This window comes from Scophthalmus maximus, chromosome 2, assembly GCF_022379125.1.
Source record: "Scophthalmus maximus strain ysfricsl-2021 chromosome 2, ASM2237912v1, whole genome shotgun sequence".
Taxonomy (NCBI): Eukaryota; Metazoa; Chordata; class Actinopteri; order Pleuronectiformes; family Scophthalmidae; genus Scophthalmus; species Scophthalmus maximus.
This window is the reverse complement of record NC_061516.1, coordinates 5,582,533-5,610,435: the sequence shown is the minus strand read 5'-3', so window position 1 is coordinate 5,610,435 and position 27,903 is coordinate 5,582,533. Positions and strand designations below refer to the sequence as shown.

General features: G+C 43.3%; 1 protein-coding gene across 5 annotated transcripts; it reads left to right on the top strand.

The window, feature by feature from the left end:
* The first annotated feature begins 1,525 nt into the window (after positions 1-1,525).
* scarb1 (scavenger receptor class B, member 1) lies at positions 1,526-26,945 on the top strand. Of its 5 annotated transcripts, none has more exons than XM_035625303.2 (14): positions 1,527-1,788; positions 6,185-6,345; positions 7,998-8,139; positions 8,247-8,450; positions 9,102-9,197; positions 9,283-9,398; positions 9,481-9,647; positions 11,069-11,187; positions 18,427-18,500; positions 18,668-18,719; positions 20,010-20,156; positions 23,841-23,888; positions 24,950-25,022; positions 26,075-26,945. In XM_035625303.2, the coding sequence occupies exons 1-14, from the start codon at positions 1,669-1,671 to the stop codon at positions 26,080-26,082; spliced, it is 1,527 nt and encodes a 508-aa protein (XP_035481196.2). In that variant the 5' UTR covers positions 1,527-1,668; the 3' UTR covers positions 26,083-26,945. The 5 variants fall into 5 exon arrangements, with proteins under 5 accessions (XP_035481198.1, XP_035481196.2, XP_035481202.1 ...); XM_035625304.2 differs by lacking the exon at positions 1,527-1,788 and adding an exon at positions 5,061-5,455; XM_035625308.2 differs by lacking the exons at positions 1,527-1,788; positions 23,841-23,888 and adding an exon at positions 5,062-5,455.
* Positions 26,946-27,903: the final 958 nt, after the last annotated feature.

Here is a 27,903-nt window from a genome sequence, read left to right as displayed (position 1 = left end):
ACCAGGAAAGCATTCGGCACGGGGACTTTCAGAGGGTTTAACTACGTGACAACATGCCACAGTTCAACGTGATCGATGGCTCAAGGAACAACCCTGGACAGATGGAGCGACTCCAAAGAGGAGCCGTGGCTCCGTCGGTCCAGACTGGAGTACATCCACACTCGTTGGACGGATTGCCATGAAATCTTGTACTCACATTCATGGTGTCCAGTTAATGCATCGTAAGCAACTGTGGTGATCCCCTGACTTTTCCTCTGGGGGAAGATCACTACAAACACCATCAGTTGGGGGGGGGGGGGGGGGGGGGGGGGGGGGGGGGGGCGTATGATAAAAGTGAGTTTTGAGAAGACATTTAACGGGAGAGGGGGCCGGGGGACGGGACCTCCAACCTTTTTAAGGGGGGTCAGGATCCTACGATCCCTTCGTAGGGACCTGCCAGAGGAGCCGGAGCAGTGTTCAGGCTCACGTGGAGCGAGAAGATCACAGATGTAGACGCGAGGAGCCGCAATATTAAGCGTCGTCCCGTTTACCATCTGCTGTTTTCTAATCATTAGGCATCCAGAGCGCTCGCTGCTCGACTCCTGCACAGTGTTGTTGCAGCTGTTATTATCACTTCACTATTTTGATCATCATTTTGACATCCAGTCTGACATAGTGCTTAAATACAACAGTTACATAACTGCTCCGGCCCCACTAACACCCCCCCCCCCCCCCCCCCCCCCCCCCCCCCCCCCCCCCCCCCCCCCCCCCCCCCCCCCCCCCCCCCCCCCCCCCCCCCTCTTTTTTTTTACACACACCTCTCCTCTCACCCCAACCAGTTGAGGTAGATCCAGATGTTTTCACCTCTGTTTCTCTGTCAGCAGGATGATGCAAAAAAAACTCTATATAATAATATTAATAATGCATGAATATTGATGACAGAAATATAGCATATAGGGGACTGATATCCAAACACAGATCCTCCTCTAATCTATTTGATTGTAGTTGTGAGGGGACCGTTGGGCCTTGGACGTATGAACTTTGCTGATTTTGGTCGGTCGGTTGGTTGGTTGGTCGGTCGGTTGGTCGGTCGGATGGTCGGTCGGTTGGTTGGTCGGTCGGTCGGTTGGTCGGTCGGTTGGTTGGTCGGTTGGTCGGTCGGTCGGTCGGTTGGTTGGTCGGTCGGTTGGTCGGTCGGTTGGATGGTTGTCAGCAGGATCACACAACACCTCCAGATTTCCACTAGACTTGGTGGAAGGACGGGACATGGGCCACGAAAGAACCCATTACAATTCGGCACTGATCTGGACAAAGGGGGCGTATTCGGGAACGTTTGTCACTTTCTCTAAATTGCGAACCGCTGGTGACCAAATGTTCTGTTTTTTTTAATGAAATAAACCATGAAATGACGAATGCAGCTGTCATCTGACTGGAGTGTGACTTTTGCGTGAATGTGCATGGATTCGGAACAAGACAATTGACAAGAGGTGCGCACCCCGCCCCTCTCGGACGGGCGGGGTGCGCACAGTCTAAATAGCGCCGGCGCGCCGGACTGCAGCTTCCCCTCGACCCATCGCGCGTCGACAACGGTCGGAAAGCTCAGATAGGACCTGAGAGGCAGCCGGGCACTTCATTCTCTTCTCATCCTCTCGTGTCAATCCTCGTTTGGTTTGGTTTTTTTTTGCAACCATGCGCGTCAACAAATCCAAAGTGGCTGTTGGATTCATAGTGACGGGCGTTCTGACGGTGCTGTTCGGGGCAGTTCTTCTCTTTGTGGGACCGGCCGTGATGAAGGACCAGATCATTAAAGTAAGTCACACCATCATCTGATTCTAAGAGTATTCAAGTATTTTTCTCTCGCTTCATAATAAGGTCTGTAAATCTCCATGCGTGTGCACACAGGACACACTCAAATACCAAGGTCGGCTGCAACAGTATATTTCTGTGATATTATTGCTATTGCAAGAATGGCATATAAGGCAGCTATAAACGGTCACACAGTCTAATGTTCAGGTGTACACAGGTGTCTCTCAGTGGGACAGTGGACATTGGGATCCACAGTGTATATGTGAGCCAATTAAAGGATTGGGTACATTTGCACTCTCCCTTGACGCGCGGAGCATCACACTTCTCCAGCTGGCTCTCCCGGTCCCCTCCTGCTGCAGCCCAATAGAAGTTCCATCCCAAACACTAAACATTTTTTTCCACGTGACAAAAAAAAAAATCTAAACTCAAAAATGACGGGGGTTGTTCATGCAAACAGATTCTACAGATCATTCCCAATTTGCGCGTTTATTGGACATGCGGCGCGTCACATTCCCCCAGCGTGAGGAGTTTAAAAAAAACTGTGCGCGTGTATCAGTGTGTTTCCTCTGCAGCACATGCATACGAGAGCCCAAGTTTCGGCCCGCGTCGGACTTATTTGCATAATTGCATCCAACCTGTTGCACACACACAGCTGGACGCAGCTGGGGAGTTGGAGGGTGCGGTTTTGACGCAGGTGTCCCCATGCGCACTCATGCTGCAGGCAAAAGTGCCCGGGGGTTTCGTGGGTGTGTGTGTGTGTGTGTGTGTTGGGGTGGGGTGGGAGGATGTTTTGAACCATTAACTAAGAGAATAGAAAGGAGACAAGACATCAGTGTTCAGCATGTTAACATGTAGAAGTGTAAAAACACAGGCTGCCTGAAGTCACGCAGGTTTCTTATCAGAACTAAAACATTTTGAATAACTGGATTGTCTTTTGAACTGTATTTTTTGTGTGTTAGGGTTAGGGTTAGTGTTTGTGTTAAGGTATCACTCTACTTTGCAGATATTACACAGAAACATGGACAAGGTTTATGAAATGCAAACCATTTTGCAACTCACATTCACACACATTTTTTTGTTGGGGGCCACTCGTCCCGCTCCGGGTGTCTATGAGGTGTATTATTCAGTTCCACCACAGAGAAATTTAATATGATAGAGAAATGAAATCAACAATTTCAGACAAAGTCTGGACAATGAATTAAACATTGAGGCTCTGAACCTTGTCGCCCCCCCCCCTCACATCTGGTGACCCTTTGGCATGAGACCCGACCTTATGCGGGTCAAACCAGCTTCCCTGCAGCGTCAATCACAATGTCGTGCATTTACATGAGATATACTGTATATCTAGATTGAGATCAGGCTTTTTGTTAGAGCTCATTTGGATTCCTTCAATGCAGCGTTTACACGTCTGAACCGCCATTGAGCCAAGTGATCACTTGGCTCAATGGCGTTAGAGGTGCAGCTGCCAGCCTTTCAACCAAATCACCAGATTTGCTCACCAGCCCATCGCTGAAGTTCTCACATGATGCCCTGTCGGTCAAGGCCTGAGGTCGACCTGGGCAACTGAGACTGAGAAACGTCAGTCGTCCTTATAATTCATGCGTCAAATCTCTCTTTTTTTCCAGATGTCTTGTTTTTTATTCATGCTTCTTTGTGAAGCACTCCCAAATAAAGTTATTATTGTTATTATTATACATTAATGGTGGTGGGAAGTAATAAAGTACATTTCTTCAAGGACTGTACTTGAGGACCATTGTACTTTTCTTGAGTATTTCCAACTTCTGTTACTTGTACTACCTAGTGTCAGAAGCAGATGTTGTTCTCAGTGACATTATTTAACAGCTCTAGTCACAAGTTTTAGTTTTAGAATTTAGAGAAATGAAACAAATGATGAATGAAAAAATACATTTTGATCAGGTGAGGTGAGACCTTTACTAGTCTGCTCTCCAGCGGTGTATCAACTCATCAAAAATGATGTATACAATGCATCCATCATTATTATTTTGGCCTGTTATGTTATCATTGTCACCGTCATCTGTTTTATAAAAATGTTTTGGTGATTAAATAAAATCAAATTAGAAATGGAGTATTTTATGGGGCCAGTATTGTAGCAATATTATTTGTGTGCGTGTGTGGAGATTTCTCTGCATCTCAATCTGCGTGTGCGTGATCAGATTTATGTGTCCGTAAACGAATCTGCAAATGTGTATAGCTGGGAGATAAATCTGTAAACGCATACAGATATTAAAGGGGCAGTTAGCGATTTTGGAGAACTTCCCGATGACCAGTCCGGCCCTGGGGGAGACTGACGCGTAAACCTGACTGCTGTCTGGAAACCAAATTGCCCTCCGGGGATAATAAATATACCTTGAACCTTGAACCTTGACCACGAGGCCAACCCCCCCCCGAGTCCTAGCAAACACCCGCCACTGGCAGATCGCAAACAAGTTTAAGGTGCATATACTGGACTGTGTAACATTTACCCTAACATTAGCAAAGTGACGAGGAACGCAAACTGGCTAGCAAAACATCAACACCCGTTTTTTTTAGTGCTGCTGAAAAGTGCTTCCGGGTCACAATTTTCAACCTTATACTCAAAGTAGTTTTTCAACTTTAATCTCCACACTTCAACTTTATTCTAGACATTTCGAATTTATTCTCGTAGTATTTCAACTTTAGTCTTGACATTTAGACTTTATTGTCAGAGGGGGGGGGGGGGGGGGGGGGGGGGGGGGGGGGGCTGGAGCCAATCCCAGCTAACATTGGGCGAGAGGCGGGGTTCACCCTGGACAGGTCGCCAGCCTATCGCAGCGCCACATACAGAGACGGACAACCATTCACTCTCACATTCACAACTACGGTCAATTTAGAGTCTCCAATTAACCAAACCCCATTCTGCATGTCTTTGGACTGTGGGAGGAAGCCCGAGAACCTGGAGAGAACCCACACGGGGAAGACAAACATGCAAACTCCACACAGAAAGGCCCTGGTTGAACCCAGAACCTTCTTGCTGTGAGGCGAAAGTGCTGACCACTACACCACCGTGCAGCCCTTTATTCTCGACATTTCGACTTTATTCTGGAAACGCGAGATAAACAAAAAAAAAAGGTCTTCCTCCTCTCATTTCTTCTCTCGTGCCTGGCCCTTATACTCTCCCCTACATACGTTGGGCGAGGCGTCTGGAAACTTCCTCCACTGGGTGAGAGTCGGCGCGTGCAGGACGAGCGGGCACTACAATTCCCAGAATCCCGTGCGCCGCGGCGCGGAGGCGTGGCCCGGGAATAAAGTCGCTGTGTGTATATATAGGAGGGACGACAGCGGCGGCAGGTAAACACAGTTGTCGACCTGAGAGCGGACTGTCACTCGCGCGGCTGCACACTCACCGGGAACCACAGCGTTTGATGCCGAGAACTTCGCGGGGGCCACTCGCAGCGAGTCCGCCCCGTCCGCCCGCCCCCCCGCACCAGCCCGCGGACGTAAACAAGCCCCGCCGGCCGGGACGCCGCGACTGTGCACACGCGAGGGGAAGAGACACGAGACCCGGGCGACCATGGCCGTGGACAAGTCTCGAGTGGCCGTCGGCTTCATGGTGGCCGGGGTCCTGACCGTGGCGTTCGGGGTCGTCCTGACGTTCGTGGGTCCGATGATCATCGACGACCAGATCGTCAAGGTGAGCGGCGGGCGGCCGGCGGCGGGGACCCGTGCGCAGAGGCGGGGGTCTCTCGCCCGCAAGTGTCGGAGGGCTTCGAGGCTACGGGAGAAGAAATACATGAAGGAAACAATAATGATAATATTTATAATGGGCGTGCCTGTCCATCAACATTTGGACAATGACAGTTCCAATTGAACAGGAAGATTTCATCACAGCCATTGTTGTGCACAGTCCCCCCCCCATTCTCAGAAGTGAAATCATTGTAGATAGAAGGTTGAGCTGCAACAGTTAATCGATTAGTAATCGATAACTAAATTAATCGCCAACTATTTTGATAATCGATTAACCGCTTCAAGTAGTAGTCCAAATTCTCTGATTGCAGCTTCGTCAATGTGAATATTTTTATTACTAGTACCCAATGAAAAAGAAAGCATCATCTTGAGGTGTTGGGGAAGCATGATTGACATTGACTATCTTCTGAACATGCACATGGCAAGATAATGCAATCCATGATGAGAGTTACAACTCACACATGCCATTGCTGCCAACACTCTGCCAGTGGGAATATAGTTGAACTGCCGACTTTTGTACTTAATGGTAATATGTATTCAGGCATGTCCGTTCATTCACACTGAATTATTGTAGAGTTGCAACGATCAGTCAGTCAATAGCTTTGATACTTTGATTTATTTGTTGTTAAGCGACTTTCTATTTGAACAACTTTTTTCTTCTCCCCTCTCATGTCAGAACACGGTGATCGACCCACAGAATGATCTGTCCTACACCATGTGGAAGGACATCCCTGTGCCCTTCTTCATGTCCGTCTACTTCTTCAACGTCCTCAACCCCAAGGAGGTCCTGAAAGGGGAGAAGCCCATGGTGGAGCAGCGGGGACCTTACGTGTACAGGTACGCAGTTTACCCACACACACACACACACACACACACACACACACACACACACACACACACACACACACACACACACACACACACACACATACAAACACATTCTCCTCTTTCTGTTTTGTACTTTCCTATCAGTAAACTTTGTCCCGCAACCTGCAGAGGTGTCGCAAGATGCATTCACAGGTCATCTCCTCTTCTTGGGCCATGTTGTCAAATAGGACTGTTCTTTCCAACACACTTAAAAGGCTCTTATCAAACTCTGTACAATCTGTTCTCAAACCATTGTCCCGTTATTGACTGGTCAGATGCTTCTGCCTCGGTAAAGGGACGCTGTGTCTTTGTTTCTGATTGGCTGAGGTTCTTTCCAACACACTTAAAAGGCTCTTATCAAACTCTGTACAATCTGTTCTCAAACCATTGTCCCGTTATTGACTGGTCAGATGCTTCTGCCTCGGTAAAGGGACGCTGTGTCTTTGTTTCTGATTGGCTGAGGTTCTGGAACACTATGTACCCCCTTACAGTATGTGGGTCACTCTGAACGCATGCAGTTAAACCTTCTGCCAAGAGAGGGGTTCAGCCTAAACATTACTGCGTAACTGTACCATGTCGGCACACAAATGGGGAAGTGGAGGGGGTTTAGTTTTTTTCACTCAGTGTTGAAACTACCAACTGGATGAAAAGCACTCGTCACTCTGTCCAGTCGTTGTCACCGTACTGCTGCAGAGCAGTTTTGAACCAAGTTCATTTGCAATGTTTCAAGGAAAAACAAACTTTAAATGATTCCCCGCGAGGCCAAAAAGTCCTGCAGAGTCCGATCAAATCAGATGATGTCTGTGAAAGGTTCATATCGGCTGATACATCATCGGCCTAATTTGATTGTAAAGGGGCGCGCCACAGATTATCACATTGAATTCCAACTCAATCCTTCCTTCTTTTGCCTCGGAGACTTCAAATTGTTAACCAAAGGAGTTTGTTACACAGAGGAGGATGGCGAGTCTTGTAGTGTGAACTGACGGCTGATGGAAATAATAATGTTTTAAGAAAAGTGAGCAGACTAAGACATATGTGTTCACATTTCTTGGGAGAAGTGCAAGACCAAATTTGCTTTATTTCCAATTAAACTTTGAAGTGTCGCATCAATCATTCTCTAGGTCTGTATATATTTATATTCTTGGGTGGAGCAACTGTGACAAAACCAAATATCTCCATAGGATCAATAAAATAATTCTGATTCTGAATAACTGTTACATCACTATTATTATTATTATCACTACAACAACTTGTACTAAAACCCATGAGACACTTCAGGTTTGTTCTTCTCCGTTCTGGACTCGGTCTTCACACAACCGTGATTTATTAAATTATAAATCATTTCCTGATTCCATCTATACGAAGCATTTGAGGATCCCATGTCACAGCTGTGAGACTTCACTTTGAGTCCCCCCTCCGAGCTTTATGAAGTGGTTTCTGCATCCTGTCCTGCACTAGGCACTAACAGTGTGTCGAAGTCAAATGCTTCGCTCCTCTGTTGTTCTTATCTGCCGTTATCCTCTTTATCACTTTATCACATCATTAGGCTCCTTTGTACTCTGAACCGCAGCTGTTGCTCTCAAGTCTGCACTGTACGTTCACGTTTCGCTTTCCTCTCTCAGAAAACGCTGTCAGAAGGACAACATCACGTTTCATCCCAACGACACGGTGTCGTACAGGGAGTACAGGAAGTTCTTCTTCGAGCCATCCATGTCCGCGGGCAATGAGTCCGACGTCGTCACGATACCGAACATGTTGGTGCTGGTAGGCCCTGGTTTTTCCCCCATTCGGGCAAAATACCCATCTTCCACTTAACGGAAACCTCTGCAGTCTGTCTGCTAATCCTGCCCCGCCTTTCTTTTTTTTTTCAGGGTGCGGCAGTGATGATGGAAAAACTGCCGTACGCAGTTCGCCTGATGATCAGTGCCACCTTCAAGACCTTCAAGGAGGGTCCCTTTCTCACCAAGACCGTCGGGGAATTGATGTGGGGTTATGACAGCGGACTGGTCGATTTCCTCAACAAGTACCTGCCGGGCATGCTGCCCTCGTCCGGGAAGTTTGGCCTTTTTGCTGAAGTGAGTGTTTAGACTGGTTTATTAGAAACGCGATCGACATGTTATGACATTTTATGGACCAAACAACTAATCGATTAATTGAAAAAATAATCAACAGATTAATCGATTATGAAATAGTCGTTAGTTGCAGCCCTAAAATACACTTTTGTAAAATTTCTGCCAATGAATCCTCACGATCCGCCGCTCTTTGTGTGTTTGCTGAAAAAACATCCCGTATGAGAAACCAGGTCAGTTGTTCTCCCCGAATGACACAACACTGTTCCAGCCAATCAGCAACAAGGGATGTTCTGCTGTAGGAGGAACATTTGCACATGAAGCGGCTAATTCTGCACAGGAAAATAACAGGGTGGACATGGAAGGGGAGGAGAATGACACGGCCGTGAGCAGAGCCGATTCCAGTCTGCAGACCTTTGGATGCTTGATTTATTTACCCACGCTAAGGAAGTTAATCTGATCGGTTTGATTGGTCTGTTTGTCTGGTTGTTAGCTGGATTACTCCAAATAGTTATCCGTGAAAATTTCATCAAAGAGGTCTCGGCCGTGGTAACCGGGGATCACATTTTGGCAGGGTCAGTTTTGAGTGAAACTGATCCCAGTCAGAGATCAATGAACCCATGCAGATAAAGTGCGGCGTTGACGTTTGTGTTCCAGTTCAACAACTCCAACACCGGCCTGTTCACCATCTTCACCGGGAAGGACGACATCAAGAACGTCCACAGGGTCGACTCCTGGAACGGCCTGACGGAGGTGAGAGACGCCGACGCCGCACCCGCAGGTTTTTGTTCCGCACGTGTTTCTTCACTGCCCATCCAACTGTCCTCTCCGTTCACAGCTGAGCAACTGGGGGACTCGGCAGTGCAACATGATCAATGGAACGGCCGGGCAGATGTGGCCTCCGTTCATGACAAAAGAGAGCACGTTGCCCTTCTACAGCCCTGACGCCTGCAGGTGAGTCATTCTCCTTTCAGCTCTCCCTCGCAGCTCCTTCCGCAAACTTACAACGCGGTTTTCCATATTATTTTTTTTTCAGATCTATGGAGCTGGTTTACCAGCGTCCCGGCGTGATGAAGGGTATCCCTCTGTATCGGTACGTTGCGCCCAAGACCCTGTTTGCCAATGGGACGGATTACGCCCCCAATGAAGGCTTCTGCCCCTGCAGACAGTCCGGCCTACTGAACGTCAGCAGCTGTCGCCACAGTGAGTATTCATGACACAAACACACACGACTGAATTTATGTCCAAAAAATAAACCGTCTTTATCCTCATGTTGGTCAGGACACGGGTGAGTCTGGTAGTGTGATTAATCAATCGGTTGTTCAGTCTGTAAAAATGTCAGACAACGGTCGTCGCAATTTCATATTCCTTCGTTTAGCTGACCAGCTGTTCAAAAGGTTTTTGGATTTAAAATCAGAGAACAAAGAAAAACAGCAACATTTCGTTAGCTGGAATCAGAATTTTTTTTTGCACCTTGAATGACTGAAGTGAATCACATTGCCATTTTTTAAATATAATTGCTGGGGATGGGCTGGATAATTTATTGTTACTTTTAGCCTCTCACAAATGTTCTACTGTTTGGATATCACATCTTCAAATCAGACTGTTATGTGTTGGGATTTTAGACTCTGATCTTAATTTCCAGAAGCCCATATGAAATATCTCATCTATCAAAAGTCAAATGCTTCTTGTCTCAGCTAGACTCTGACCAGTTGCTAACAGTATATATATCCAGTACAATAGAAGACTGTAACACATTTTTTGTTGGATTAATAAATCAGGTATTAAATAAACTTTTCTTGTCCAAAAAAAACTGCCGCCAGAGTTTTAACTCTAACCAAAAAATTGGAGCACACCACTCCTATCTAAATTTCTACTATACTGGCTCCCAGTAGAAGAAATATTGGTTTGAATATATAATATGACCCAGCTCTTTCCTAAATTACTGACATGCTCAGTGAACACACATCAGTTGGACCCCTCAGGTCACCAGGAATAGTTCTCATCACTATACCCCGAATAATCTCTCAAACTCAAGCTTTTGATTATTGATGAATAAATGAATAACTATGCTAACTATTTTTAATAACTATACTGACTTGTATGTCCTCCATTTTTACTATAATGTTTGATGTCATTTATTTTTTTGATTTTTATCTCATTAGTATTCTATTTATTTATTCTGTTTTATATTTATATTATTTTCTCAATGATGAAGTTTAGTTTTATGTTTTCATACAAATATCTTCTTATTTTATATATTTTCATCTAATATGTTCGGGCATGTCATGCATTTGTTGTGTTTTTTTATTTTTTTATTAAAGTGCATTGAGTCTATGCTTATTTTGTGAAATGTGTTATATGAATAAACTCAACTTGACACCTATATGCTAAAAAACTTCTGAACAACTCCTTCTGAGGTGCTTCTACTTAACCTGGATTCAAACAACCTCTGCTTCAGAAACCCCTTGGTTTGAGACTTTGAGAACGACGTGAGCAACCAGTAGAAGCTCGTCAGTATCTGGTCGGGGTTCAGTATTAACACCGACTCCTGGTTGGCTGTTTGTTCGTCTTCATTGTTGTTCAGATGATTTAACTGTCTCGTTCTGTGTCCGTCTCAACAGACTCCCCGGTCTTCATCTCTCACCCTCACTTCTTCAACGCGGATCCTGTGCTCCTGGACTACGTGCAGGGCCTCCATCCCACTGAAGAGGAGCATGGCCTCTTCATAGACATCCACCCGGTGAGTGCACGCACGCACGCAGGCACACACACACACACAGATATTAAGTGACTGTACTGAAATAGTAGCAGAATATGAAGGTGAGGTGAACACATCTGACTGGTTCGATCGGCTACTGCAAAACACCGGCCTGAAGAGGACTGTTGGCCTCCACCCTCACCTTCCTCACCCATGACTCTTCTTGGCTTTAAAAGAAAGAAAGAAAATTACGTCTGTTAAAGCCAATAATTGAAAAAAAGTTATCGATCATTTCACTGCGTCTTTAATGCGCCACACATTGAGATTTGAGCAGCTGTGCTATTACCTAAAGGCAGATACTGTTGTACAACGAGTTGCATTGTTCAGGATATCACAGGTAAAATAGACAAACAAACAGGTGACATCGATTGTTTTAGTGGGGCTGTTGTCAGCCTCGTCGTCCTTGAGGTCATCTTCTCCGGAGGAAGACTGATTACAAATCACGACTTACATAAACCCTTGTGTCGTCACGGTCGAGCGGGAGGTTTTACCTTTTCGTAAACACCGATGGAGCGTAGGTGAAAGGTTGGATCCTTCTTTTACAAATACATATTCATAATTAACTTTTAAATAGTTTAAATACGTGTATAAAGACATGTCTCAACACAGGACCACTAAAACTGACGTTGATCCACGCTCAGTGTGCAGTTTATTAGGAACACGAAAATCAAAGGCAGTCTATTTACAACAGTCCTAAATCCGTCTTTATGAAGGTTATGGTTATGGTTATTTTTGATTTAGAGACGTGTTGATTCAAATTTGTTTATTTTAATTAATATTGCAGTTAAACTAAAAATTATCGCTTTCACGACGGACTGCTGTATGTAGGTGAGAGGCCTTTGAGTGAATGTTTAAAATAATCTATGATCTGAGTCTATAATGTCCTGCACCCGTTATCTGTCCGACCAGATTAGATAATGACAATCGTGCATCGTAATTTATGACATTGAGAAGCCTGATTGTTAAACGGGTCTATATCATCGTTATCCCTGAGTCTCCTCAGTTAAAAGTCTGTTTTTTTGGCTCGTCTCTCGACCACGGGCGGATTCTTTGCACTCATGCGACAAGTGTTATCGTCTTGCAGTCTTCCAGTCATCAGTGAATCTAAAGGGATAATAACTCTCGCTGTGTTTGCCGGTGCTGAGCTGAGCTGCTGATAGTGTGGGGTCAACTGAGAAGAGGAGCTTTGACCTCACCGTTCATTTGCTTCACGCTGAAGTCACACCCTGCTGAGAAAACATACTCGGAGATAACCGGTTTTTATTGGCGCACAATGACACAGTAAAAGTGCACTTAAGATAATTTCGTTGCCGTTTCAATAAACTAAAAACACCGGGCACTGATGACTGACATCTCGTCATAAACCACTGTAACGTGCGATGTGATAAGGTAATTGGAAATTGGGCTATTTCCCCATAATGAGCGTTGTTTGTGAGACAAGGGTTATCAGAAACTTGAGTCATGCTTACATTTGATGCACACTTTGATCCGATTCAGGGGTGCTGATAATATCTAGTAATCTAATCTTTAAATGTCTCACCCTACCAAACATTATAGTCTGCTGCAGCTTTACTGGGCTGCTAGTCTTTTGTTCCAACTTCTGGGAACTATCGCGATCAGGTTCCGTGATCCGCCATTGCTGTATAAGAAATGTTACCATCGCAGCCGACTCTGTCTTTACATGGCTCATGCCGCTACCCAGAGGCTGCTGTAGCCGTGGTAACAACGATGTCAGTTCTGCCGTACCCATTTTGAGCCAAACTGGCGCGTGTTTGTGTGGCGGAATTATGGTTGTGAGCATGTACTGGAGTTCATGGTGTGGTTAACTGGTGTTTTAAGTAGAGCCTTGTTAGGAAACTCTTGGTAGGAAGTCTTTTTGGTCAGGTTCATGTAGAATCGGCGACTGTTTAGTGTGGCCTGACCTGTTCTGTGTCTGTATCTCTGGTTGTCCAAGAAAGGGAATATGCCTGAGACATTCGAGGTTTCACTTGTGGGCTCAGAATTCATTCTTAGACTAAGTTTATTGAGATAGATGTTGACACTTAAAGCCCCCCCAAAAAAGCCGCAGATGCAACCAAGGTGTTTGGGGCCCTTTGGGTGTAGAGTTTTCTGTCGGAGATCAGTACTTTGGCATAAAAAGTGCCCAAAGAAATAAATAAATAAATAAATATATATATATATATATATATATATATATATATATAGTAGGTTTTTGTCCGGTGCACAGCGATCAGCAACTTTGTCCGTCAGACAGTCAGCGGATGCAATGGATAGTTTGAGGCCCAATAAATTCTGAACCATGTTCGTCAGAGGTGACTGCATTGGTTTAAAAATGTTCCGGCCAGCAGAGAGTTGCCACTGATCTGCTGTGGTCTTTGAGGGAGATCGCTCATCTGTCGGTTGCGTTGATATGTGGTGTTACATTTTTTTTTGCGCTTGAACATAAGTGTCAGTCACACGTCAGCAAGTTTGCATCTTTGCTGCTGCTGCGTTCCTACACGTCCTCCGCTCCCCATCTTCACTTTTTCATCACAGCCACATGCTCTGAATCTGCTTCATGGACAAAGTCCTTCACAAAGCAGATCACTGAACATCACATTTAAAGCGTACATGACATAGTCTCCATGTTACAAAACAAATACAAAAGTCAATGATCATGGCTGAGTCATGGTTCGACTGAAGACTGACTGAATATGAACTTTAAGACCTAAACTCTTACATCTGTTGCTCGCAACAGGCCTTCATCCAAACATGGGCCAACTACTGGAAACTTGGTAAAGTCGCTGAACTCCAAGTAAAGCAACCATGCACAGGGACACATTTTTTATGGGTATCAGATTTATAAAAATTAGGCCAACGTTTTTGTTCGCAGCTTGGGATGTTGGCATTTTTTTTAAGAAAACCAAACAATGAGTTTATTCTTCGCAGCTGGCTCCAATCGATCACATCACTGGAACCGGTCAGTGGTTTCGTAAGGACTCAGTGTTTGGCTGCGGAGACAAAGAGCTTCGAAGGGAGGAAATACATTTGACACAAAGTGCATCTCCTGCCTGAAGCACACAGCCACCATCTCAAAAACAAAACAGCCCTGGTAGTTTCATGATTTATGGCAATTACTGAAAAAATGAATGAAGCAGAAAAATGCATTACACAAAAATACAATTGTAATGAGCAATGATGCTTGTGCAGAGACTTCTGCAATGTCACGATTGGTAATATTTTGCAGAATTCTAAAATGATTTACTATCAAAACTGACCAAACACTGAAGTTCGAACAGAGCTCGTACCAAACCTCATCAAACTGGAAATCCTGGATCAGGAAAAGAGACTCAACATCTTTTTCTATTTATTATTATTTTTTTAAACTGAAGTGTCTGTGTAACGCCCAGAGCTCGGAGCAGATCACTCGGTGATAAGAGCTAGTCCTCAAATCCTATTGAGGATATTCAACATTCGACTCTCATTACTTCTATGATCAGCTCCTCGTCCTTGTGGGGGCCTCAAGCAAAGGACAGAGGTCAAGCGCCCGGGTGTGTATTTTGTGTAACATCTTCCGGCAGAGAGTGTGATACATACATACTTCCTATCGTCTTTTCCTATCTACTATTCCTTGACCTCAGTGGAAAAGGTCATGAGGTCAAGGCAAGGTGGACTGATAGGACTTACGAAAACCCTATAGCGCTGCTGAGAGACTGTCACTAAACTAAGTCATCATGTTACGTTGGATGTTGTTGCCGTGCGTCTGCCGTTGTGAAACTACAAAAACCTCAGCGGCTCCATCAGCATGTTTCAGTGTTTTACCACTGTGTGACATCAGATGTTATGATTCATATGTAACAGTAACTTACATGATGAAAGCGTGCGTCTCTTCTGGGTCATATTCATACTCGTATTCTACTCTTCACTTTATTTTTCTGTTGTTCTAACTCTGTAACTTCTAATTTTCTAACTTTTTTAACTTGATATCTATGTGGCTACGACAAAAATCGATTTATTTTTTACAAAAGCTACCTCAGTGGTGCTCAGTATTTTCCAGCGCTGTGTCACAAATCTGGATATGTATCTCGATATATTGTGGTTGTAGAGAAGCTGTGGCTCAGGAGGTAGACTGCGTTGTCCGCTCATCGCAGTGCCGGCGGTTTGTTTCCCTCAACAAAGTGTCCTTTGGCAACACAATGAACGTGATTCAGCTCCCAATGGGAACGCCATGGCAGCTCCATCAGTGTGTGTGTGAGTGTGTGTGTGTGCGGGTCAGTTAATGGGAGGCAAATTATAAAGGGCTCAGGGACATTTCATTTCCTGCAGGTTCAGGTGGTAAATGGTGGATTTCCGACTCTGACGTGAGCGTGAGTTGACCGACCATCAGAGTCCAGGATGTGTGTGCAGTCAAACGGCCAAATCCCTGAAGAAACATTAAGACATGAAAGGGCTGGAAGGGAGCAGTTACAAAAGGTGTCCATGACATGTACACAGTGTGCTTTTATGTTGTTTCATAAGACCTGTGATTTACACTTATTACATTTCTTTTAACTCAATAATAATCATAATCATGAGACACAACGTAGGGAAGATCAACTGATGAGCCATCCACTGCTGAAAAAGTATTTTGGTAGCCAGGAGGCAATCTGAGAGAAGGCAGAACATTCGTTGAGTCCAGATCTGAGAAAGCACAACGCAGCTACGGAAAACACACCCTGGTAATCAATGACTTCAGTTCGCTGGGCGCGAGCTGAAAATCTGGACTGGTCTGCGTCCCAATTTGTTCTGCCAGAAAATCACAAAATCTCAAAATCAACAGAAAAAGCCTGGAAGCCCACTGTTATGTAATTTCCATGGCCTTGGACAAACCTCCTTTTGGATTTAAACAGCATGTGCTTCTCTAAAAAGCAGATTTTTTTTTTCATGTATGTTTATTTGTTGCCTGCCGGCCTCTGTGGATTGTTTCTACCCCATGTATCTGCAGAATGACATCATTTGGATTAAAAAGGCCTGATAAGTTCACGTTGAATTACCAGATACCATCACCCTTTGCTGTCAGTCGCCTCTGGCTGCCACTAACATCAGGAAAGACTCTGTTATCACCCACCCCATAAAATATGGATTAAGTTTAATTAAAGTGGACATATTATGCAAAAATCACTCTTTCAGTGTTTGTGCACATAAATGTGTGTATCTGTGGAGCCTGCTGGTTTACAAACTGTGAACGAAGACCACCCTGTTGTTTGTTTATGAGCTGACTAAACCCTGCAGCCTGAAGCTCTGAACAACTGGTTCAGATTTCTGTCCCACTGCGACGTCACAGTCGGACTCTTTTGGGGGTAGTCACGCCTGCAATCTGAGAATCTCCACGTCTCTGGTGAAGGGGCGTGACATTTCCTACACATTTTGAAATCGGTTGACCAATCACAGCAGACTGAGCCGACTGGCCAATCAGAGCCGACTGGGGTTTATCTGGAGGCGGGGCTAAAATAAATCCAGGCGATTTAGACAGAGGGTGAAAAGAGGAGCGGCGGCAATGGGCAGTGTGATAACACCGACACCTTTTCTGAACATTGGAGCATGTAAACCTTTTCAAGTGGTCACACACACATTAAATTATGAACCTGAATATGAGCAGAATGTCACCTTTAACATATTGGTCCAACATGGGTCTTTGGCTGAAGGGCTAGGGTCTGGCTCACAGTAGTTATCTACTCGAACCATCTCGCCGTTAGCTACATTTTGCTTTGGTTCAGAGGGAGGCGTTTCCTGTGAGTGGCTGGAGGAAGGGTCACGATCACCCAGATGTCTTGAACAGAAACAGGTGAAGAAGACAGAGATAGACCAACTGACCATATAAAAGTGTGTGTCACCCATGTACAGAAGCGTAGCCTTATACTATACGAGAACTAAAGACCTAATGTTACTGAAAGAATACCTAAAGAAGGCGACATTCTTTGAGCCATAACAAGGTTTTCTTGTCCTCCACTGAACCGTCAGTGGCCCGTCTCACAGCCATCGTTTTTGTTTTCCTGAGATCCGGCCCTTTTTGCAGGAACAGTTTCCTCCTCTGCCCCAGCCTCCCTCCGGACTCCAAAGATTCATATCCTTTTGAATCTTGATCAAAGACGTCTCCCCTCAGTGATTTATAATTGAATTTAGTCTCTAAATCCTGATGTCTCTGCCAATCCCAATCCCAAAAGAATAAGAGAGGAGGAAGAATAAGAGAGGAAGGGGACTGTCTGATGACAAAGGGGAAAATCTTGTTAACTCCTCCTCGAGTGATGTGATGCAAGATCCTCCACTGAGCTTATCACACAAATTCTAGATTGGCCACGCACGCACACACACAAACAAACAAACAAACAAACAAACAAATAAACAAACATTTATGGACAATGGGAAATGTACAATTATGGACAATGTACAATCACTACTCGCCTAACCATCCGTTAAAATTCTATCTGCACTATTATGCTCAGTCCACAGAGACATTTTATTTATATACTTCTATTTATATAATTTTATACATATTCTTTTTTCTTCCTGTTCTTTTAAAGTGACGTATGTTTGCTATGCAAATGCATAGCACCAGTGAAAAGTTTTTAAAATTTCGTTGTACAGTTTAACATGTGCTATGACAATAAAAGGCTTCTATTCTATTCTATCTATTCTATTTCCAGAAATAAATGATGCCCGATATGGATGTATACAATCGCCTTCCAATCTGATCCACAAACTGTGGTCTTCCCCAAGTGGAACAGCCTTTTGTCAGGAAGATTTCAAACAGATTGATATAATATATTCCCCACTCCTGTAGTTTGCCAGCCCCTGACAGTTGTATTTCGAATACCAGCAGAGGACAACCTTGCCATGAAGATTGGTTTCGCCTTCTACACTCCATGACACTGTTGGCCGGACACCTTGTTCTTCTCAAATGGAAGACCTCGCTTGTAAATGGGATGAGGCTGTTGTTGTTAAGTCACCTATGAAGCACGTTCGCGGAGTCGAGCACCCGCCAACCCCTTAGCCGATTGATATTCCTTCCCTTCCATCAAAAGATAGGATCCCTCACGCTCAAGGATTTCCTGCTTTTGTCTACTCTGTCTGGTTACATCGGGACAATGTTGGCTGGAGATTCAAACAATCCAATTCTCTTGTGGAGGTGAAATTGACGTTACTTTCAGATGTGGACAATTTTTATTCCCCTTGTGAGATTTGTACTTTTTTTCTTCTTCCCAGCAAACCGGTGTCCCCCTCAATGTGGCCATCCGTCTGCAGCTCAACCTCTACATGAAGCAGGTGTCAGGAATTACGTAAGGCAGCTATTCCCTAAACGATTATCATGCCCTAAACGATTGTCACCTATTGTGTTCAAATCTTTTCATCGTCCCATATGAAAGGCCTGTGGATGTTTCCTGCTTTTCTTGCCGCTCGCTGTGCGACCTTGGGGTTTTGACGTTTGGGATTCTTGTCCTTGCAGAGAAACTGGCAAGATGTCTGAGGTGGTGATGCCCATGATCTGGTTTGAGGAGGTGAGTTGTAACATGTCCGAGAGCCGGCGTTTGTTTTGTACACATGATTGGCTTCATTAGAGAAAGTGTTTCTTTTTTTTTTAAGGCAGTTTTAATTTAAATTTTCTGAACAGAACAATAAGGCACACAGTGTTATATAGCAAAGTGGTCATAGCAGTTATTGCAATTATAACAATCTGTCAGACTATCACCACCCCCCAGATGCTTGTTCATGTCCTTTGACATGCCGAGTTCGGACGAGGGCCTTTTGCGGAGATACGCGCTCTCAGAGAGCCCCTCTGGTTGCTCGTATACTATGATTTTTAGTTCCGATCGTATCGTGCCTCTCTGAAATGCAGCCTCTTCACACGTGTTCTAATGAATCAAAGAGCTTCGCGACAATGTACCTGTTCATCGCTGATCTTTTAAACCCTCGCACAGTGAGATCAAATTTGCCTAATGCTTTCAGACAGTAACTTATTCTTCTTGAAACAATCAGCAGTGGTCTCTCCCTGAAGTATTAAATAAACAGCATTCAGAACTATGTATCATAAGAATGACCTAATTGTATTTTTGTTTAATATGATGAATTATTGTTTAAGGGGGTCGTCATCAGTAAATAACTGTGAATGTAAAGTTTATCAACCACAAAAAAAATTTTTTTACACTGCTTACTGCTGCTTAGCTCTATGATAATACATCATAATGTATTAGTTGAAAGTATTTTCAATTGATAATGTGAGTTAGTTGAAGTTGAGAAGTACAGTGAGCTACCGTGATATTGTTGTGCTGGAAATCATATCATATAACATGAAACCACAATTTGGGCAAAACTGTAACAAGAGATACATTGCAACATTTTGAGGGTTATCAAAGAGAGTAAATAGACAAAACTACATTTACTATTGAAAATAATATCTTTGCAAGTATTTGTACTAGGGAACATCTACAGCTTATATTGATCAGAAAACGACTCTCTATCATATGATGTGATATGATTAGTGAAGTCAAAGAATGACATCATGCATAGTTTAAAAATGTATATATATTTTTTCATATAGTGTAGTGATGCATTAACTTTTACAACCAGTAAGAAAAGAGACACGATCTACAGTTTATATAGATTAACCATCATCATCATCATCATCATCACGACATCATTGCATTTGTAAAATGACATTATTACAATATCCAAAAATTACGTATTGCCTGATTGGTGTATATATAGCCAGTGAATCTCTGTCTATTTCTGATGTACTGAAACATTCCATCATAGTCTTCTGATGTATGTATTTTGCCCCCCCCCCCCAGAGTGGCTACATCGACGGGCCCATCCTCAACACGTTCCACACAAACCTGGTCGTCCTGCCGGCGGTGATGGAGTTCATGCAGTACGGCTTCATAGTGCTCGGCCTGGCATCGATAATAATCGCGACCCTGGTGCATCATAAAATTCGGGTAAAGCTGGCACACGGCTCCATCTGACATCATCGCGTTGCACTTGTTTTCACTGCATGCAGCATGTTGCACAGTTCCACATGTTTTCCCGTAAACCCAACCTGTTCAGACTGTAATTAATAATTTTTAAAAAAGGTATCCATATTATACATGAAGGGTCTTCACTGTGACCGTCAAACGCGACGGCCGCCCATCCAACAAGGTATCACAGTTCGTTTTCATAACGACTTTTATCTTTATGGTGTAGCACCTCTAAAATCAGCATTTACAGTTCGCAAAGGACAAATAAAAAAAAAAACAACTTTAAAATCATAGACAAGTGGAATGGCACAGAAAACACCCTGAACCGACCAGTCATGTTCTGGTTAAAGCTACAATGTGTAATGTTTAGAATAACTTATTCACAGAAATTGAATATATTGTCCATAACTATGTGTTCTTATATGTATAATCAACTCTAAATGAGTTAAATATAGTGAGATGAGGTGGACCTCCGTGTTGAATACGGTTGTTGAACTAAACGGTCCAGAATACGTTGCGTTGGCATTGAATTTTCAGACGCTACCGGAAATCTGGATCAGCGGTGCGCCAGCATAAAGTGCCCCCTGTCGGTCGCTCAGTTGGTTGCAGTTTGCCAGTTTACCACCAGACGCTGCCAGAAGATTACAAAAATGAACCAATATTATATACAATTTATAATAATCCAGACGAGGTTAGATACGAGCACGAATCACAGCAGGCCTCGCTGCTTCTGTCCTCTTGTCTGTTGTCGTTGTATGATTAATCAATTACTGGTTTCGTCTATAAAAGGATTCAAAAAATTGGATTTCTTATTATTCTTTTAAAGGCAACGTGTCTTCAAATTGCTGGGTCTAAACTTTGGATTTACATTTCTCCCGGCTGCATCACAAATGGTGTAGGACTTGCATGTGGAACGACCAACAGGCATAAACTGCGAGCTCACATGATTCAGTATCAAAAAATTGCTCTTAAAATGACGATAATAATGTTTATCGTGATCATTTCTGGGACAATATATCGTGCAACAAAAATGAGTTATCGTGACAGGCCTATATATACGTATTTATATATATGTACTGTATATCAGCTTTGGTGCTAATCACGGCTGCCCTCTGGTTTGGAGACACTCAGGGCATTTTGAGTGAGTCAGCGAAAGTCTGTATCAAAATGTCTGACCACCGTTGAACCTCTGGACTCTCGCATATAGATTCATCTCTCGAGATATGTTTTTATGAGGCTTCAGCTGTGTACACAGGAGCTCAAAGTGCCACACTGACATAAGATCTGCAGCAGCACTGCAGTTTTTATGTATTTATGAACTCGACACTGTGTTAAAAGTTTGAATGAGGAATTTGACCTACAGTATCTCACAAAAGTGAGTACACCCCTCACATTTTTGTAAATATTTTAATATATCTTTTCATGGGACAACACTGAAGAAATGACACTTTGCTACAATGTAAAGTAGTCGGTGTACAGCTTGTATAACAGTGTAAATTTACTGTCCCCTCAAAAAAACTTAACACACAGCCATTAATGTCTAAACCGCTGGCAACAAAAGTGAACCTAAGTGAAAATGTCGAAAATGGGCCCAAAGTGTCAATATTTTGTGTGGCCACCATTATTTTTCAGCACTGCCTTAACTCTCTTGGGCATGGAGTTCACTAGAGCTTCACAGGTTGCCACTGGAATCCTCTTCCACTCCTCCATGACGACATCACGGAGCTGGTGGATGTTAGAGACCTTGCGCTCCACCACCTTCCGTTTGAGGATGCACCACAGATGCTCAATAGGATTTAGGTCTGGAGACATGCTTGACCAGTCAATCACCTTTATGGTGATGGACCACTGCTTCTTTAGCAAGGCAGTGGTCGTCTTGGAGGTGTGTTTGGAGTCCTTATCATGTTGGAATACTGCCCTACGGCTCAGTTTCCGAAGGGAGGGGATCATGCTCTGCTTCAGTATGTCACAGTACATGTTGGCATTCATGGTTCCCTCAATGAACTGTAGCCCCCCAGTGCCTGCAGCACTCGTGCAGCCCCAGACCATGACACTCCCACCACCATGCTTGACTGTAGGCAAGACACACTTGTCTTTGTACTGCTCACCTGGTTGCCGCCAAACACGCTTGACACCATCTGAACCAAATAAGTTTATCTTGGTCCCATCGGACCACAGGACATGGTTCCAGTAATCCATGTCCTTAGTCTGCTTGTCTTCAGCAAACTGTTTGCGGGGGCTTTCTTGTGCATCATCTTTAGAAGAGGCTTCCTTCTGGGATGACAGCCATGCAGACCAATTTAATGCAGTGTGCGGCGTATGGTCTGAGCACTGACAGGCTGACCCTCCACCCTTTCAACCTCTGCAGCAATGCTGGCAGCACTCATACGTCTATTGTCCAAAGACAACCCCTGGATATGACGCTGAGCACGTGAACTCAACTTCTTTGGTCGACCATGGCGAGGCCTGTTCTGAGTGTTCTTCTTTATGTACTGCAACAATTCTTTTTTTCAGATCCTCAGAGAGTTCTTTGCCATGAGGTGCCATGTTGAACTTCCAGTGACCAGTATGAGAGAGTGTGAGAGCGATAACACCAAATTTAACACGCCTGCTCCCCATTCACACCTGGGACCTTGTAACAATAAGGATTCACCTGACACCGGGGAGGGAAAATGGCTAATTGGGCCCAATTTGGACATTTTCACTTAGGGGTGTACTCCAGCGATTTAGACATTAATGGCTGTGTGTTGAGTTATTTTGAGGGGAGAGTAAAGTTACACTGTTATACAAGCTGCACACTGACTACTTTACATTGTAGCAAAGTGTCATTTCTTCAGTGTTGTCCCATGAAAAGATATAATGAAATATTTTCAAAAATGTGAGGGGTGTACATAGATACTGTGAGATACTGTAAATCCTTTTTTAATATATTGTCAATTGAATAATATTTTCCACACGTGTCAATACCTCAAATAAATATAGATTTGTTTGTTCTTTTCACACTGTGCACATTACTCTCAGTATTGTCTAATATACATTTGAGTGCATTATTGTCAATATTGTATAATAAAGGAGTAATAATAATAAACTCGAAAATTCATATATATTTACATTTAATATTTGCATAAAATATGTATTTCATGTCCTTTATGAGCTACAATGTGTGTTTTCAAGTAAAAAAATGACAGGTCCTCCAGGCCTTAATGTCTTTAAGAGGATCCTGAAGTTTTTCTACGTGATAAGTTTCATCTGGCTTTATAGATAAATACAGCTGGGTGTCATCTGCATATTGTTTTGCGTGTGCGATGCATCAAAAAAAAAAGCCAATACGTGAATTTCCAAATATGTCTTTTTCTTCAAAGTAATCAAAAGTAATGCCTGTGTGTGTGTTTGTGTGTGTGTGTGTGTATGTCTGTGTGTGTGTTATGAAACGCTTGATGTTTTGCAATAATGCCATAAAGCGACCAGTGGAAGTTAATGAGTTCGTTCAGCCAGTGCTCTGATGACATCACGCGCAGTGTTTATTTTTATGGTCCGTTATATCAGCAGCAGACAGTCGAGGCCAAGAGGTTAACATATATTGAGAAAAAATTTAACCATGGTTTTAGTGATGAACACTTGGAATATTAGAATATGATGATTTCTGATGTTCTGTGTTTGCAGAGTTCTAGAAAGAGTTGGATGAGCTCCCCAGTGGTGGAGAACCCCGGGGTCGGTAAAAACTCCCAAAGCAGTTCGGTTTCAATCAACTTCATCCAAATGACCGGGCCAACTTTTGATCTCTGTCTGATTTCATACTGTGCTTATAGACTTGATATTCACAATATTTCACTTGATTCTTTTTTTTTTTCCGATGAGACTTTGCTGCAAGAATATTTCCTTTATTTTCTTCTAAATGGACGGAGCTGGCGTTTCTTTGGTTTCAGCAAATAATGTTATTATGATATATGATATTTACGGAAGCGCTGAAGTGCCACAGTGGAATTGAAAATATCTCAGGTGTTTCTCGCTATTGCGGCATATTTTTCTCCTCATAACGAAAGAGTTTCTTTTTTAATTCCACTGTGGCAGTTCAGCGCTTCTGTTGATATTTGTTCAAGTGAAGGTTATGAATTACAGTTGAACAACAGCTGAGGAAAGATCTTTGTCGTCCTCTCTGCATCTCCTCACCTGGCAGCAAATTTGGAAATTGATTTTATGCTTCAGTCCATTTTTAATGCCAAGATCCGCCGGTTTCACCAACTCAAATTTGAATATTGAACTGAATATGCTGTTGTTTAGAGAATAGCGATTGATTTAATAAAAAAAACATTTGTAGGGCCGTATTGATTAATCAATGAAAAATAACCGGGTTTGAATAAAAAAAAAACCTTTGCGATGCTGCAGAAATCCGGGACGTGTTGATCCTCGGTGTCGCTCGGTCAATTTCAGTCTTCAAAAGATGCTTCTGTATTCCCTGCCTCGTGATTTCTGAGGCATGATAATCTGTCCATCAAACCCAACGCCTCCGCGTTTAATTGCATATGATCGCTTGAACAAATTAACCAACTGCACGTCCTCGTGATTAACTGCACGGTCAAACGAATCACCAGCACAAATGACGACCTGCATGAATCTGCACAATCCGCCGTTTAAAGTGAGACCCGGTTGCTGCTGGTGTCTCCCGCCTCGCACCTTGAATGGCGCCGGCCGCTGATTTATCTCTGTGTTTTTTCTGATTGGCTGATGTGTAAAGCTGTCTGCCGTTATATTTTTTTATTTTATTTTCTTAGACCTCTGACAAAGAGCCCGCAAAAGGCTCCCATGACCACGAAACACAGGAGAAATATAACATGAATAATTCAGGTGGGTGCACGCACACATTCATTCACGCTTCCTCTTTGTGAGAAGACCACAGGAAAATGAATTGGAACTTTTTCCACAATATGCGTAGATAAAAAATATATATATATATATTTTGTTAATACCCCCCCCCCCCCCCCCATCAGGAACTGCACTGGTCTCTTGACATAGACTCTGAGGAACACTTGTAACTTTCATCAGTGCCCTCTACATTTATTACATTTTATCTGCACCCCATATCCTTTATATTGCACATTTTCAATTTATTCTATTTATTTAGTTTCCTGTATATTACATATACTGTACAGTATTTCCTTTTTCTATTGCACATTTTCAATTTCTTTAGCTTTTCTATCCCGTGTGGTTTTGCCTTACTCTTACTTTTGCACTATTTAGAATTCATTTATTGTATATATTACATATCTTATTTTCTGTTTTGTTTTTTTGGTTTGTACTATTGGACCGTGGGTCAGAGACAAACGGTTTTTCAATTCTTCTGTATGTCTGGAACAATACTGCAGGACTTGACAATAAAGTTGTCTTGACTTGACTTGATATATATATATATATATATATATATATATATATATATATATTTATATTTGAAATGCGGACGTGTTGTGGTGGTCCGAGTGACAAGACATTAAAATGATGTCCGTCACGAAAATGTGAATGATGCACTTTCATGTCATGTTTAATTGAAATAGTTCATGGCTTAAAACTCATGTCGCTCATGTTTTGAATAATAGCCGTGTTCGTGAGGTGAACTCCCAGACAGAAAAAATGTTTTGTGTACAACGACAGTGACAAAGTGCAAATGTATGAACCATTAGACTAAGTGTTCAATCTGTAATATCTTGTTTGCGGCCAATCATGGAAGGTATCTTCTAATAACAATATTTCGACTTTACAAAATCTCATTAGCTTTTAGTTGACCTTGGAATGAGCAAGCAAACATAAACGTGCCTTGTGTTTCATCGTGTCCGGTTCGCGTGGTTACGCCGTGATCTTCTGAACACGTCATAATGTTGTCTTTCTTTCTGGTCCCGACGCAGAGAAATAAACGTGAAGGGGGCGCCGCACTGGATGCAACCACAGGCACTTCAACCGACGAGAGAGACCCTCTACTACAAGACGAAATGGACTGACGTACACACACACACACACACACACACACACACACACACACACACACACACACACACACACAAAGAAAACGCACAAACTCAGAGATGATGTTCTGGACCTGCTGGCGGCCGACATCATTCTAGTATGTTGAACTGAAACACTGTCACGAGGGCGCACTGCTCATTATACCCCAATGAGACGCGCGCCCATATTGTAACTTCACTGTCTAGTCGATGAAACCCCCTCAGCCGAAGACTCGCGCGCACTGCGTTCAGTGCGTTTGTATCGAGGCTGCTGGGGGGGTTGAGACTGTTTGTCTTTTTCGGGCGGAGCGGGCGAAGACGCGGCCTGTCTCTGAAAAGAACCCAAAACACAGAACTAAAAAGAAAAAGAAACAAAAATTATTATTAATTTGGCCGTTAACGTGTCGTGAACGCGCTCCGGCTCCGCATTTGTGTTTGGCAATCATCTTTGATCCGACACATTTCATAGTTCCATTGCTTCATCGGGAGCAATAGTAGATAGTTTTTTTTTTTCATTTTAAAGAAATGTTTCTGTGTTAACAAGGGGAACGAACAGGCCGCGTCCGTCTAACGTCTGCAGTGTGCAGGATGAGACACTCCTCGGACCATCAGGACACACACACTCCCCCCAATTGTATACTACTGTCTTCTGTAAAGGTGTGAATGTATTTCTTGCAACTGATGTGAATGAAGCCCATTGGTGGGTGGGATATACGTCATAAGTGAATGAGAAATGCGGAGGTTAATAAAAGTGCCTTTTTTTCTGGAAAACAAATCGAATAATATGCGTGTGTGTGATGATGCAGAGCTGATAGAGAAAAGTCACCAGCACCAGAAAGTGCATTTTGAAATGCTTCCACCCGCTTGACGTCTCTCTGCTCCCATCAATGCATCCAAAACAGATTGATTTGTCTCTGGAGTCGGGAATATCACATTCACGCGTCGCAACGAAACGGAAAACACAAAACGCACCGGGCTTGTTTCAAAGCTCCTATGCAAACACCTGACGCGGGAAAGATTTCCTCCCGACGACTCTTCCACGGAAGGGAATCGATGAGTCCGGAAAGTTAGAGCCAATGCAGAAGTGCCCCCGAAGCCTGTATTCTCTCAGATGACCAGCAGAGGCCACTGGAAGTCCAATGCTAAGGAAGTCTATGAGAAAGCGACTGGATTTATAGCACTGGATTTATAGCGTCAGTAAACCCTAACCCTATTTTTATAATAGTTAAAATGTATAGTTACAATAATAAATAAAAAAATAAGGATAAGTAAGTAAGAAAAAAGAGTATTTAATAACTAAGGTAACAAAATCCAGACTTAAATAACTGCCACTGTCCTGTAGGTCTTCTGCCGTCAGATACAAGGGAGTTTCCTCGGCCCGTTTGTCACAGTTAACTTGGAGGATCTATTGAGGGATATATAATAAAAACAGACATGGCATTTATTAAAGATAATATTGTCCTCCAGAATATCTGAGAGTTGTCAAGACCACGGGCAGATACGGGCCAATAGGCCCCCCCACAGAGTTTTTTTTTTGTGGATGTATTGTGTTTATTCATAACCGTTTTGGTGTAGAAATATAAACGGTAATGTACACCCAGAGTTCTGTATAGGCCTCAGTGTCCAGACAGGTTTTTTTATGAAGGAATACAAATACTGTATAACTACATTTGAAAAGCACTTTTCCCAGATAGATATAAAAACACTCATAGAGTCTAACTCTGCTCAATTCA

Bases quoted from the DNA above. Each gene is read 5' to 3' on its own strand.
- scarb1 (XM_035625303.2), top strand. From the start codon at position 1,669: ATGCGCGTCAACAAATCCAAAGTGGCTGTTGGATTCATAGTGACGGGC. The intron at 8,140-8,246 runs GTAGGCCCTGGT...TTTTTTTTTCAG, and splicing joins TACCGAACATGTTGGTGCTG to GGTGCGGCAGTGATGATGGA. The intron at 11,188-18,426 runs GTGAGTGCACGC...TCTTCTTCCCAG, and splicing joins TCTTCATAGACATCCACCCG to CAAACCGGTGTCCCCCTCAA.